Source organism: Hordeum vulgare, chromosome 1H, assembly GCF_904849725.1.
Source record: "Hordeum vulgare subsp. vulgare chromosome 1H, MorexV3_pseudomolecules_assembly, whole genome shotgun sequence".
NCBI classification, from domain to species: domain Eukaryota; kingdom Viridiplantae; phylum Streptophyta; class Magnoliopsida; order Poales; family Poaceae; genus Hordeum; species Hordeum vulgare.
Window position 1 is genome coordinate 49917093 of NC_058518.1, and position 13251 is coordinate 49930343.

Below are 13251 nucleotides of genomic sequence, written 5' to 3' on the forward strand. Positions count from 1 at the left end.
ATTTTTGCACCGTAGCATCCCTTTGTTTCAACGGGGCGCACGCGACATTAATAGAGATTCTCCATAGGTCAAAATACTCGGCGTAGCACAAAAATCTGTTTTGATTGTTATCTGTGCGGCACATATGTAAATTTCGGAGAGTGGGGCAGATTTTTTTGGGGGAGGGCGGGGTATACATACACAATGCACCACACAATATGCATTTTATTGCTTTTATGTAGTCTCGATTACCAGCGTTCAATAGTAGATTTACAATAGTACTCCGGCATGTGACCTAACAAAACACATAGCTTTACTTTGCTTTGCTCGCAGCCCTCTGACCCTCCAATGTTTTGTATACTTTATCAATCTCAGGCTGCACATGAAGAACAGAGAATTAGAATTACTTAAAAGAAGTATAAGAGGACATTTATGGGCAAAGCTAGGATAAAGACCATAGAAGCCAGCTCTACGACATAGGGATCACCAGGTTGGATCTGGATGCTATAAGTTTAGCTGTTCATAGATCAATAGTGATCTTGTATGGGATTTACCAATTTTATTGGGTTCACTTGAACCCAATGCTAATACACTGGCTCTTACCCTGGAAATTAGTGAAAACAACAAAAGTCACACTGCAGCAGATGAAAATATATTACCTGATAATACTTTAGCATGTAGTTTCTTCTCTTCTTCATTGTTGCAGTGACCAAATCCCTTTCAATGTCAAAAGGTACCGGGTCCAACATTACACCTTTGATGTACTCGAAACCTCGTAGCTGATCCGAGACATGCAAAGAGGTTTACATATGCGATGTTTAGAGATGCAGTGAAGATTTAAAATGAAGGAGTCTACACTCTATAGAAACTTCTGAGTTCCTCTTTGTTCTAATGCAAAAGTGAAAACCAAGTTGACCATAATGGTAGGAGAATTTGATGCGTGACATGATGAATCATACTAATATGTTTAGTGTCCAATGTAGAAGTGAATAAATGGCCTTACCTTGTTCTTCTGTGCAGCCGCTGCGAGCTCTTTAAGGATATGCTCTTTAAGGCCTTCAGATTTGCATATTTCACTGAAAGAGCCTTTGTAGCCATTTGACCCTGCCCACTTCATGGTGTTTTCTTCATGTGGGTTAACTACTGCCACTAACATTGATTTGTAGCTGTCCCCGTACACCCAGATCTACAAAATCACAGTATTACATTGTATGTAGTGCCATGCACTCTCAATATAAGCATATGATTTCACTGGGTTTGTCCTTACATCTTCAATAATTGGAGGGAAGACATATACTTTCTCCAGATACTCAACTGCGACATACTCCCCTTGCGATAGCTTAAATATGTTCTTCTTCCGGTCGATAACCTTCAGGATTCCATCCGGGGTCATCTCTCCAATGTCTCCTGAAAACAAGATTGTGTCAGAACATGATAGTTTAAACTTTACCTCAGTCTCCTGTTTAAATTAAAATTGATTATTCACCTGTATGAAACCATCCATCAACCATGACCTCGTTTGTGAGCTCAGGATTTTTGTAGTACCCAGTGAAAACAGTGGTCCCTCTAATGAGGATTTCACCACGGGAAGGAACGCCAAGTGGATCATAACCCATCTCGGGAACTTCTTCCAGTCGCAGTTCAGTAAAGGTGGCGGCAACACCGGCAGTTCCAACCAGGGACATGTCATCAGGGTAACCGACTGTGCTAGGTCCCAGTGTTTCCGTTAAACCTGAGCAAAGACAACACAATCTAACGTTATACTGGTTCCTTTTCATTGACAAAGGGACTGATAACTAAACCATGCAATTTTGGAACATAATATGGAGAGAAAAAAATATGTGGCATGTTGGTATTTGTGTGAATAGGAAAAATAGATGTCCACAATCTTTCACTTCAAGCTGTAAACAGTAATGTGCAATAAGTTAAATAGTCAACACAGAAAGATGGTTGAAAACTCTTAAAATTAATGTTTCCAATGGGGATAGGATACAGCAAGGAAACATGGACCCAACCTACATACTCCCTCCGTCCCAAATTAAGTGTCTCAACTTTATACTAGCTCTAGTACAAAGTTGTACTAAGCTCGAGGCACTTATTTTGGGACGGAGGGAGTATGAAATCAGCTTTATAAGTTATCTTGTGACTTTCTAAAACAGGTCAATAAATGCTAGTTCTAAATATTGCTAGAACTCATACTTGAGCTAATAGTATACTCACCAAGTCTGGCGTTTTTTTTCTTCTATTATTTGTTTGCCAGTATGGTGGCATATTTTGTTTATTATTTGCTTGCCTTGGTAACTACTTGTTGATGCTTTGGAGTCATTTAAACACATGTATTTGTACTTCTGTGGTGATGGCAGTCTGCAGGAAGAAATCGGAAGTTCTGAACTCTGAAAAGTGTATGCAGGCATTACCATAGCCTTGGATAAAGTATGCACAGCTGGTCACTCTCAAGAATTCTTCAATTTCAGTACTTAAGGGTGCACCACCGGATATTAGTAGGCGAAGACGACCACCAAGCCTTGCCTTGACCTAGAGCAAGCAAATGCAACAAAAAAGCAAGATACAGACACTGTGAGTACAACTGCTACTGATCTTTCATTTATTTTTTCTGAAAGTAATCTGTGTCTAGGGGTTCTTAGTTATGAACACAATACCTTGCGAAAAGCCAGCATGTCAGCGAAAGGTGAAGCAGTTTTTTGTGTGTAGCCTGCTTTCATGCCTGCTAGTTTGCTGGATTGCAAAAGCTATGGTGAGATGGCATAATTTATTTACTGCAATAAATATTCATGATGCTAACCAACTTACCGGTTGTACAAAGCATTAAAAATCACCCTCCTGAGAGGTCTGAGATCCGCCAAGGCCTTTAAAATACCTAAAGTCAATCATAAAAAGGTTATCTGAGTTAGCTGATACGAAGGCTGATTGAATATCAACCATTTTTCTTTTATCACCTTCATAAATCTTTTCATACACTCTGGGCACTCCAACTAGTAGAGTTGGCTTTAACTCCATTAGATCATCTCTCAAGGCATTCAAATCCTGAAGAAAAAGAACAGTGCAGTCATATTAAAGAAAGAACGATGACCAGTAAGATTGAAAGTAGAAAGGCTAATATATGGATTTGCTCACTCCATGGTAATAGCCAACTGAGGCTCCTTTGTGGAAGAAATACTCTTCGATCATGCGGTCGAGAATGTGAGCAAGTGGGAGAAAAGAAAGAAATACATCCTCCGTCGACATCTGCATACCCAAAACCACCCAGTTTGCTTACATTATGCTAAAAGACAACCATCTATTGAATTGAAATTAAGCTTATTCACATCAATATATCTGATAGAAAGGAGCAACCTTATCTTCAAACTGGTCCATGAAGAGGTCCACCCCTTTGACATACATCCCATGGCTCTCATGGCTCAGCATAACACCTTTGGGTTGCCCACTTGTTCCACTTGTGTACATGATGGTGCATGTATCATTTGGTTGCGGAGGACGAGGTTGAACTGGTTTATCCTTTCCCTGAAATGCAATTCAGAATTATTGCTTTATCAACACATATATTTCATCACAAACATTGCTTCCAATCTTGGCAGTCTGAATGGATCTAGTTATTTTACTCCCTCCGTTCCTAAATATTTGTCTTTTTAGAGATTTCACTATGAACTACATACGGATGTATATAGACATAATTTAGAGTGTAAGTTCACCCATTTTGCTCCGTATGTAGTCCGTAGTTGAATCTTTTAAAAGACAAATATTTAGGAACAGAGGGAGTAGTTGCCAGAACCAAACTTTGTAAAATACTCCCTCCGTCCCATAATATAAGATCGTTTTTGATATTAGTGTAAAAAACGCTCTTATATTATGGGATGGAGGGAGTAGTGTAAAAAAGTAAAAAAACGCTCTTATATTATGGGATGGAGGGAGTAGATGATACCCGAGTGTTGCTGCGGGAATTGTTTGTAATTATTTTAAAGAGATTTGGTTCTATAAGACACTAGTATTTGGATTAATAATATAAAAACTGAAACAAAAATACATATGCTTGTTTAGTTGTAGAATATTTATTGAATATAAGTACTCCCTCCGTTCCTAAATATAAGTCTTTATAGAGATTCCACAAAAAGACTACATACGGAGCAAAATGAATGAATCTACACTTAAAATGATGTCTATATACATTCGTATGTAGTCCACTAGTGAAACCTCTAAAAGGACTTTTTCCCCTGCATGGTGGTTTGTTGAGTTAGCAGTTGCATGTTGAGATAATTAGGGATAGTGGGGATCAACTATTTTGATATATAGGATTCTCTTTACCCACCATTTTTAAGAAATCATTCCAGGAGTACACTTTCATCCCAATCTGCTCGGCATCTTTGATTTGTTCATTATTTGCCGAGGTGAATGCCACCAATGCTGCAAACATGTTTTGGAGAACAAAATTTTAGATATTTAATCCTTCCTGGAATAACAGAGAGACCCTGACCACTTTACCAGTTTCTTACCTTTTAGCCTCGTCGCAGATGTGCAATTTGGGGACAGTATCTGCAAATAAGAAATATTCATTATGAGATCTAAATTCAGACGTGACCTTAAAGGTGCTCAATTTAGTTAATAGATTTGGCTGTACTTCTTTTATTTTCTTGTCTTGTATGAAGACAACATCAATCTCAGCATGGTCAATAATGTAGTCAACAGCTCCTGCACCTGAAATCTCAAGGAAATATTATTAATGCTAATAGAGACATAATATACTTTTTCTGATAAAAAACACAAATGCTCTGTTTCAAATGTTTGCATTAGTTGATCTGTAACATTTTATTTTGGAGCGCATCTGAAACATTTTGTAACGAGGGTCTATTATTTATCAGTTCCCTGCTTACCTAAAGTATCGTATAGTGGGACACATATTATGCTGTAGCCATTGCAAGCCTGCGAAATTAATTGTGGGATTAGCATTGATTATCATAATCAAAGGAGATCAAGGATATTATCATTCAGATGGGCACCTGCATTGCTACCACCCATTGAGGGCAGTTGGATCCATAAATTCCAACCCTGGAACCCTGACATAAATCAAGCATGGGAGCATCAATGTCTGTAACTAAAGTAAAATTTACAAGCGCTCTTCAAAATAGAAAGATGCCAATTTATATAGCTGGAGTGGAAAAAATAACTTAAGTTTTTGTTCTTACTGGCTGCACCCCTAGCTGCTGCAGTGCAGATCCAATTTGCAGGACTTCCTCATAGACATCCTTGTATGATTTCCATAAGTAGGGCCCTGGCTGGAAAGATGAAAGTGGGGGATGTTCTAGTCAGGAAAAGCAAGAATAGACATGTAGCAGATACATAAGCTTCACGGTCCTAGGGTTAGTTGTATATGCGCATACCACTCCATCTTTAAATGGACGCCATCCAAGCATCCGGTTGTCTGGATACTTCCCTGCTGCTGTTCTGCAGGGATATAAGCAAAGATATCAAAAGCAAGATCACGAAAAAGATCAAAACTAAGCTTATGTGAGTTCTGTAGGATTCTTTTGTACTACGAATATTGCATGTGGCTGGTTTTCCATTTTGTTGTTAAAACGGAAAATCTAAACTTTACACATGTGAAGAAAAGACAATGGTTTATCATGTATGGTATGCTAGATCACACCACTAGATGAAGTCTTAAGTCTTAAGATGAGGTCTGAAGTGTCTTATGCCTAATGTATGTACTCTCTTGACATGCTTTTTAATGAAGGATCCAGCTAGACTATGACCCATGTAATCTTTGAAGATTGATGCTGGAAACGCTTGTTGACACAGTGGATGCGGTATGTTCTTAGTTCAGTTTCTACCCATGTGTTACTTAAAACTGAACTGCTGCCTTTTCTACTAATAAAAGGAATTTAACGTAAGTTTGAGAAAAAGGGAAAACACATGCCTGTCCATAGAGCATCTCCACTCGCCCCCCCCCCCCCCCCCCAACAGGGGGGCGCCTTTTTTAGCGCCCGCGGCAAAAAATCAGCCCAGTCGCGCCCCTAACTCCTCGTTTAGCGCCGGTTTGGCCCGAAATAACAGCCGGCGAACCCATCCCCCCGGGTGGCGCCCGGGGGTGCCGGCTGAAGCGAAAAGTCGAGTGGGTCTGCGTTGTCGGCGACATACGGGCCTATTCCCGCCGTTTTCTCCTCCCTTTCCCTCCATTTCCTCTACTCCCCCCTCCCCCGCCGCTTCCACCATCCGGCCCCCATGCCACCGAAGAAGTACACCGTCCCTCGCCCCGCCACCGCCGTCGATTCCACCCAGCCGAAGCAGAGAAAGCCGAGGAAGCCGATGGCTAGGCCGGCGGGCATTTCGGATGCCGCGTGGAGGGCGGATGTCCATCGCCGAGAGGCGGTCACAACCGGCCGGCGGAGAAGGCTCGACGCCAAGAGGGTCAGGGATGCGACGGCGGCCGCGGTCGATCAGGAAGAGGCGTCTCGCGCGGGGATGATGAATCCGCCCGGCCGCAACCCGCAGGCCTCATGGAGGAGCCGACGGAGCGTCGTGTCGCCAGCCAACATCTCGCCGTCGCTGCCACACTGGGGGTACGCACCCTCTCCTGGCTACTCCGACGGCGACGCGCATGGCGGTTTCAAACCCAACGTCACCGCGAAGAAGAGGAACACCGACCTAGCGTTCTTGATGGGGGCAGACACGTCGACGATGGACGGGCAGGTGAAGGCGTGGTTCCTCGTGGAGCGCGGCCCCATCTTAAACTAGATGCCCGCGCCGGCGGCGACCACAACGGCGACGACGGCAACACCAACAACAACGCCCAGCCCGAGCGCAGAAACCATGCCGACTACGAGCCCGACCCCGACCAGACCCGCGGCAGAGGAGCCACACTATGCCGAGTCGACCGTTTGATTCATTTCATACCTACTGCCTCTTTCTTTTGATCGCTAAACTATTGGGTGTGTTTGATCGCCGAACTATGGCATGCTGATCGCCGACTTGTGGCATGATGATCGCCGAACTCGTGGCGTCTTTTTGGCAGCGGGAAAGACAAATTTGAAAAAGTTAGCGTCTGGGGACCGAAACCTGGGGGCGCAGCTAGAAACTCGCTCGCCCCTAGGGCGAAAAAAGCGCCGGCGCGACGCCAAAAAGGCATTCGCCGGGTGCGCTGGGGGCCAAAAGGCTGGTGTTGCTCTTACATGTGAATCCAAAAGTTGGTTTTGGTAAAACAGAAATGTGGCTGTCCCCAGTACCATCTCGGAACAATCACACACATGCAGAGCAGTGTTTTTCTGTCGTTGGCAAAGAAAAACCACATGCAGAGTACTACTGTTTTTTTGTCCTTGAGTAAAAATCACATGCATGGAGGTGACAAACAAGGAGATGAACTCGTCTGACATGGAGCCGAAGTCGAATTATTTTCTTTATTAGTTATTACCAACTAGTTCTCTTTGTCTTTGTGTATAACATACCCCAGGGAAAAAACCCAGAACAAAGTGCAGCACTGAAAGTGAAAGCTACTGTCTAACGAAAACTTCAGTAGGAGAAAAAGAAGACAGGGATGGATGGATGGAGTCGCTGTTGCTGGCGTTTACCTGAACACATCCCATGAGGTTCTCATGTCAGGATCAAGCGGCGGGAACCCATCCTTGGCCAGTATGTTCCGGAACACCGGCCCCACCGCTGGTCGGCCGTCCTTCCCGGGCTTTCCATCCTCCACCTGGATCGTGAAAACCTGCTTCTTTGTCCCCTCCATCCTCCAAGCTGCGTATCAGAGATGAAAGTTTGCAGCAAATTCTGTCAGTAGTTTTCTACACCCTCTTCCCTGAATTTTATCAATGCGTAGATAGCACCGACCGAACTAGAGGGTGAAGTAAACTATCTATCTGGACCGTGTAGTCCAAGAATAAGAAAGAAAAACTGGAGCTGGTAGTTCCTTATCTGCCAAGAAAGGGAGAAGAAGAAGAAGAACTAGTTGGACAATGAGGGGTGCGACTCGACGGTGTACTTTCTTGCCCTGTGTTTCTTTCTCTCTCTTCAGAATAAATGAAGAGAGCTGTCACTGACTCTGTATTTTCTATCTATATCTTTTTTCCGAAAGAAGACTCTGCGTTTTCAAGATCTGTTGTTTTCTTGGGTGCAGTCAGAGAGCGAGACTCGTTCCAGTGACAGAAAACAACATTATCTGCTAACCGTGTTGTTGAGAACAAGGCAAGTTCTTGCTTGGTGTGTCTGTGTGTGTAGAGAGAGAGAGAGAGATTGCAGGCAGGAGACATGGAGAGAACACAGAAGAACATAGAGAGAAAGGGAACTTGAAGAGAGAGAGAGAGAAGGCATGGAAGAACTTACAGAAGAAGTGAGCTTGGGGAAGCCACAGGATGGCTTGGATCAGAGAGGAGAAGAAGCCGGGCAAGCAGCAGTATCTGGCGCCCCTGCTGCTGATGCCAAGAGGAGAGAGCTTCCTTCCTATATATGCAAAGGCACGCGGAGATAGCCAAGCGGGGTTGTGCGCCTCCAAGGAGAAGGACCCGCCAGGCAGGCCCGCCTGGCTAAGCCAAAACCGCCTAGCTCCAGGTTTAGAGAGAGAGAGAGAGAGGGAGAGAGGTTTAGAGAGTCTGGGACGGAAGGAAAAGCTTCCAAGAATTAAGCGAGGGGTGCTAATCGCGTGAGCAGCCTCACACTAATCTTGTAGCCTTGTAGGCGACGTGGCGCCAAACATGTGGTTACTGGTTAGGGGTCGTTGGCCCGCATGATCAGGCAATCAGCCAGTCGCAGCAGCGGGGAAATAGTCATTCGGCATAAATTTCATCACCATCTGTCCAGGAATGTTTCGTTTTCTGTGGAGACTGTCGCAGTGATCCGTTCCAAATAGTAAGTAACCCTTTGCGTTTTCCTTCAGTGTTCAGCCGTTGTTTGCTGATTGATTATTAGAACTTATATTATTCAAGAGGTGATGGCTCAACGGTTGTCGGCCCGCGGGATCAGTCAAAGGAATAGTCATTCAGCGTAATAATTTTATCATATCATCTGCCAAGGAACTGTTCTTTCCCCTTGAGACAATTGCAATGATCCATCCCAAGCAGTAACAGTCATGTTTAGCCGTCGTTTGCCTAGTATGCTGCTTTTAATATTCTCTACAGTCTACGGCGTTTGACCCTGGTTTTGATTTTGACAGTGATAAATCCGGGACGGTTGTCCAACAACAGCAACCGAATCCCTCTTTCGTGTGCCTCGGTTTGCGGAGGCACTGAGGTCATGGTATATAGAAAGCCAGAAGCTGCCAAGGGTCACACACACGAGCAGCACAAACAATATGGCACTGATCTTCTGAGGGTCACACACACGAGCAGCACAAACAATATGGCACTGATCTTCTGAAGTAAGTGATGTGATTGCAACATTATATATATAATCTTGTACTCCAATTAAAAAAAAAAGTATAATCTTGTATTGTATCCGCACAACATGTTTGGACTAAATCTAGTTTGACCTGATACGATGGGCAATACTATATATAATCTTGTGTCTGCACAACATTTTGGACCAAATTTATACTAGCTTTAACTGGACGTAACTGCAATGTCTAATCTTTTGCAGTACGAGAGGACAGAGACGCAGCGATGAGCGACCCACGCACCCATCAGCTTCACTTGCCCCTTTTAGTTGGAAGGTAGCACCATTAAGTTCTCCGTGCCTTTTTATGGATAATAGATGGCTGTTACCGGTTCCTCTTGGGGAAGTTCTCCGTCAGCTGTCAGACTGCTCTTTCATCTACATCACTGTTATAGAATTATTAGTAACACTTTCTGACGGATCTTCTGATTAATAGCAGGACCCCGTTCGAGTAAAGTCTGAACCTACCAAGCTCTACCGATTGAATGATTGTACAACAAAAGGATTAAAAGAAAAATATCAGCTCAGCTCCCAGTAGAAATACCTCGCTGTCCGCTCACTAGCTTTGCCAGTAACCTGACCTTTGCTTGCAGCTGGCGAAGTTGGCATTGGATGTCCCCAGCCAGGCAGCAGGTACCCCCATTGATCATACTCGCCTACCACTCCAATTCATTTGCTACCAATGGTACAATTATTACGTTTGTTTATGAAATGGTATTGTTTCTGGTATGACGGGTAAGACCGAATTTGCTCGAACCAGGGTGTTGGCTAAGCTAATTAACTCGGCTGTGGTTACTGTAAAATGATTGCGGGGTTGCTAGAAAAGCACGCCCTTGACCTCTAGCGTTCCAGGCAGGAAGGGTGGTTGACCGATGTCACCGAATCCTGATTACGTCAACCAACTTGACCTGGACCTTTGACACCCTCTTTATTAGGCGGCTGGGTCTCTTAAACTCTGGCTTGACTAGGATCAGCAAGTTGACGTTCGTTGCAAGCTAGATCTTTCTATTCATAATTACCGATAAGCAACTTGTTCTTCCGCGGGGGATGCAATTGAATCTTTCAAACTCGCATCCGAAATGTGAAATATTCTTACGGGAAAGGAGAGGTCAAGAACATGCATGCAGGGCTGGTCATCTTAGTTGGCTGGTCAGTAGTGCATGGATACATTCTCTGAACTTGACCACGTCGACCATGCATGCTAGTGCTCCATGCACGTGGTAACAACGGTGCAACTGGTGGCCAGTGTGAGCTTGCAGCTCGGGACGCCATTGATGGCGGCGGCATGGTTTACCTAGGGCTCTCCCGCGTCCTGATTCATAGGCCGTGGCCGTGGCCTAGCTAGCAACGAGTAGCAAGGAGCATGTGTGGTCATTTATTTGGTCAGTGTAGGATGTAGTACACGATATTGAATCCATTGAATCCGGTAATTAAAGATCGACACATGGAGATGTCTGTGTAACTCTGGGATCCACGGATCATGCTTTCTTATACCGACCGGCTGTAACATTGCACGTACTCGGCAATTGTACAAAGTAATTAATGAAAACAAGTCCCCCATACCTGTTTGCTGGCTGTTCGGTCTTCGGCGTTCACATTCGCGATCCTGTCAACTTGATACTGATCTAAAGGTCTTATATTAGCTTACAAAGGAAGTAGAGCAGGTAATTCTTCTTCTAGTACCAAACATCACCTTTTTCGATGCTCGGATTTTCTTCTCTTATTCCAGAACTCATTTTACCACGAAATTCTGCAGGCTCCTAAAAATCTCGATTCATATATATTTTTGTTAAGAGGTGTGCTTCGCCCCCCCCCCCCCCACCCCTCAGACATACACAAAACGTATAAAGGAGAACGTATATCCGCCTCGTATTATACACTACAGGTTTTACTATACATATGCAATACGAGATGGTATACATATGACTGTCTCTAGTGTATAATAGTGTATAATACGAGATGGATATACATTTCTTATTTTACGTTTTTGTGGACGTGTACCGAAGCAAAAGTGTTTTGTTAATTTTCTTATCATAAACGCCACGTCCTTAAACATGTATGTATTATTAGTAAGTGTATCCTAGACATGCATACCTCTGTTGTCTACGGAGAACCTTGCATGTTTACCACGTCTATCTGACAAGTACGAGCAGCCGATCCTATTGCCGCGCAGCCGGCTGCTAAACCTGCAGAGGAAAGACCAAAGATCCTATCAAATCAAAGCCCACGTGACTACGAGTACACTGCAGTCGACGTCAGCTCTGGCGCTCCTTGTCTTTTACTGCCTGATCATACTGGTTCTCTACAGCATGGTACTGCACTACTACTACTACGCTCCTACTGAAGAAAATAAACAGAAGGTAATCTCAATCTTTCGAGTAATGGACAGCAGTACAATTTAAAGCAAATGACCTACCCTCATTCATGGCGTTCAATGGCGTAGGTGCCCATCCATCGGCAACGGCAGGCCAGGCCAGAGTGGACGAGGGGGAATTCAATGGAGGAGGCAAAGTGGAGAGGGAACCATTGGCACCCGCACTGTAGTTCCACTTGTGCGGTGTGGGTGGTGTAGATGGAGTTAATTCCGCATCCACCCAGCTAGGGCAAGCAAGGGAAAGAGAAATTAAGCATGCGGCCGGACTCGTTTCTCACCGGTGCATGTCCTCTCCTCATCATGGTTGCTTCCATTCTCATCTTGAGCATGGAAAGGTGATGCTTCTCTTCCTCCAAATGCCGCTTCCTCTCGGTGAAACTGTGGAACTAGTAGAAAAGTTCATGGTCAATGTTCTGGCGCTGTCGGAAACTCGCAATCTCGCTTGTTTTTTGGTCCATTTTGGCAAGATTCTTCCCGGCACAGTAGCTAGTAAGAGCATCTACCCCGGACTTAGCAAATATGACCTCTGTTGCGAACGTGTCCTTTTTAAGTCCTTACTTTTTCGTTCGCGTAGCCGCATTTTTTATATATCCGGTGACTTGTAGATGGTTCATGAAGAAGAGAGAAGAAAAAGAAAAAGAAAATAAAAGAAAAATATATTCTGGGGTGGGGTTGCGTCCTACGTGATGGACTGACCAGACGTGTTTGAACGCGTTCACGAGCCCCGTCTAAATATTTAAAATGAATATGAGAGGTGTCGGTCAGTCTGGGCGTTTGAAACGGTATGAGGGATTTAATTTGAACGTATTTTTATGACCGGTCACTGATCGGACGGTTTGCCTGGACATTTAAAACGGGTATAAGAACAACTCCAATTGGGCCACCCATTTCGTCCGCCGCTGTCCGTCTAGGTCAGGTGCGGACATAAAAGGCGGCCTAGCGCGCTGACCCAAACGGACGCGCGTCCTGTTTTCGTCCGCGAGCGACCCATTCTCAACCCATTTTTGAGCCGGATTTGCGCCGGCGCGAACACGCGACGGACGAGCGCACGCTCGCCTTCTCTTTCCCCGGGCCCGCTGGTCGGAGGCACATTGGCCTCCCCACATCCAACCCTCGCCCGCCTCCTTCGTCGCCGACGCTGCCGCCCATTTTTTCGGCGACTCTGCCAGCTGTCGGCGCCTCCACATCCTCCCAGCAACGCCGCCCACTCCCACGTCGCCCGCCGCCGCCGTCGTCTTGCCGCCAGGGAGCCAACTGCTTCCCACTCCCCCCCCACCACACAGCCCGCCGGGGAGCCACCTCGCTGCTCGGTCAGATCCTCACCGGCACGCCCGTCGGACACCGGCAGGGCAGCTAGCTGGTCGTGCGCGCCGCGACTCCCTTCGCCGGCCGTCTCCTTCGTTGACGCCCGCAAGTTGTTCGACAGTTTGCCAAGGTACAAAATGGACTCCGTCGACGAGTTCTTTTTTCACAATTTCCTTTGCGACTCCGACGAGGAGGAGGTATTGGTTGCTGTGTTGGTC

The 13251-nt window shown here is 45.1% G+C and overlaps 1 protein-coding gene and 1 long non-coding RNA gene across 4 annotated transcripts; one reads left to right on the forward strand and one right to left on the reverse strand.

The window, feature by feature from the left end:
• Positions 1–184: 184 nt before the first annotated feature.
• Positions 185–8556, reverse strand: LOC123417511 (long chain acyl-CoA synthetase 1). Its single transcript, XM_045106908.1, has 20 exons — positions 8311–8556; positions 7557–7725; positions 5373–5436; positions 5178–5267; positions 4992–5048; positions 4866–4914; positions 4613–4689; positions 4488–4527; positions 4304–4398; positions 3334–3501; positions 3115–3225; positions 2937–3024; positions 2791–2857; positions 2640–2715; positions 2397–2514; positions 1466–1711; positions 1247–1386; positions 983–1165; positions 639–758; positions 185–355 (listed from the first exon to the last, which is right to left on the reverse strand). Exons 2-20 carry the CDS (start codon positions 7715–7717, stop codon positions 293–295), a joined length of 2013 nt encoding a protein of 670 aa, XP_044962843.1. The 5' UTR covers positions 7718–7725; positions 8311–8556; the 3' UTR covers positions 185–292.
• On the forward strand, positions 2461–12291 carry LOC123417832. 3 transcript variants are annotated; one of them, XR_006617381.1, is made up of 7 exons: positions 2461–2556; positions 5726–5798; positions 9137–9340; positions 9559–9631; positions 9794–9987; positions 11508–11714; positions 11798–12291. It is a non-coding gene; the product is annotated as an uncharacterized LOC123417832 (long non-coding RNA). The 3 variants fall into 3 exon arrangements; XR_006617285.1 differs by lacking the exons at positions 11508–11714; positions 11798–12291 and having other exon boundaries at positions 9794–10157; XR_006617330.1 differs by lacking the exons at positions 5726–5798; positions 11508–11714; positions 11798–12291 and having other exon boundaries at positions 9794–10157.
• The last annotated feature ends 960 nt before the right edge of the window (positions 12292–13251 follow it).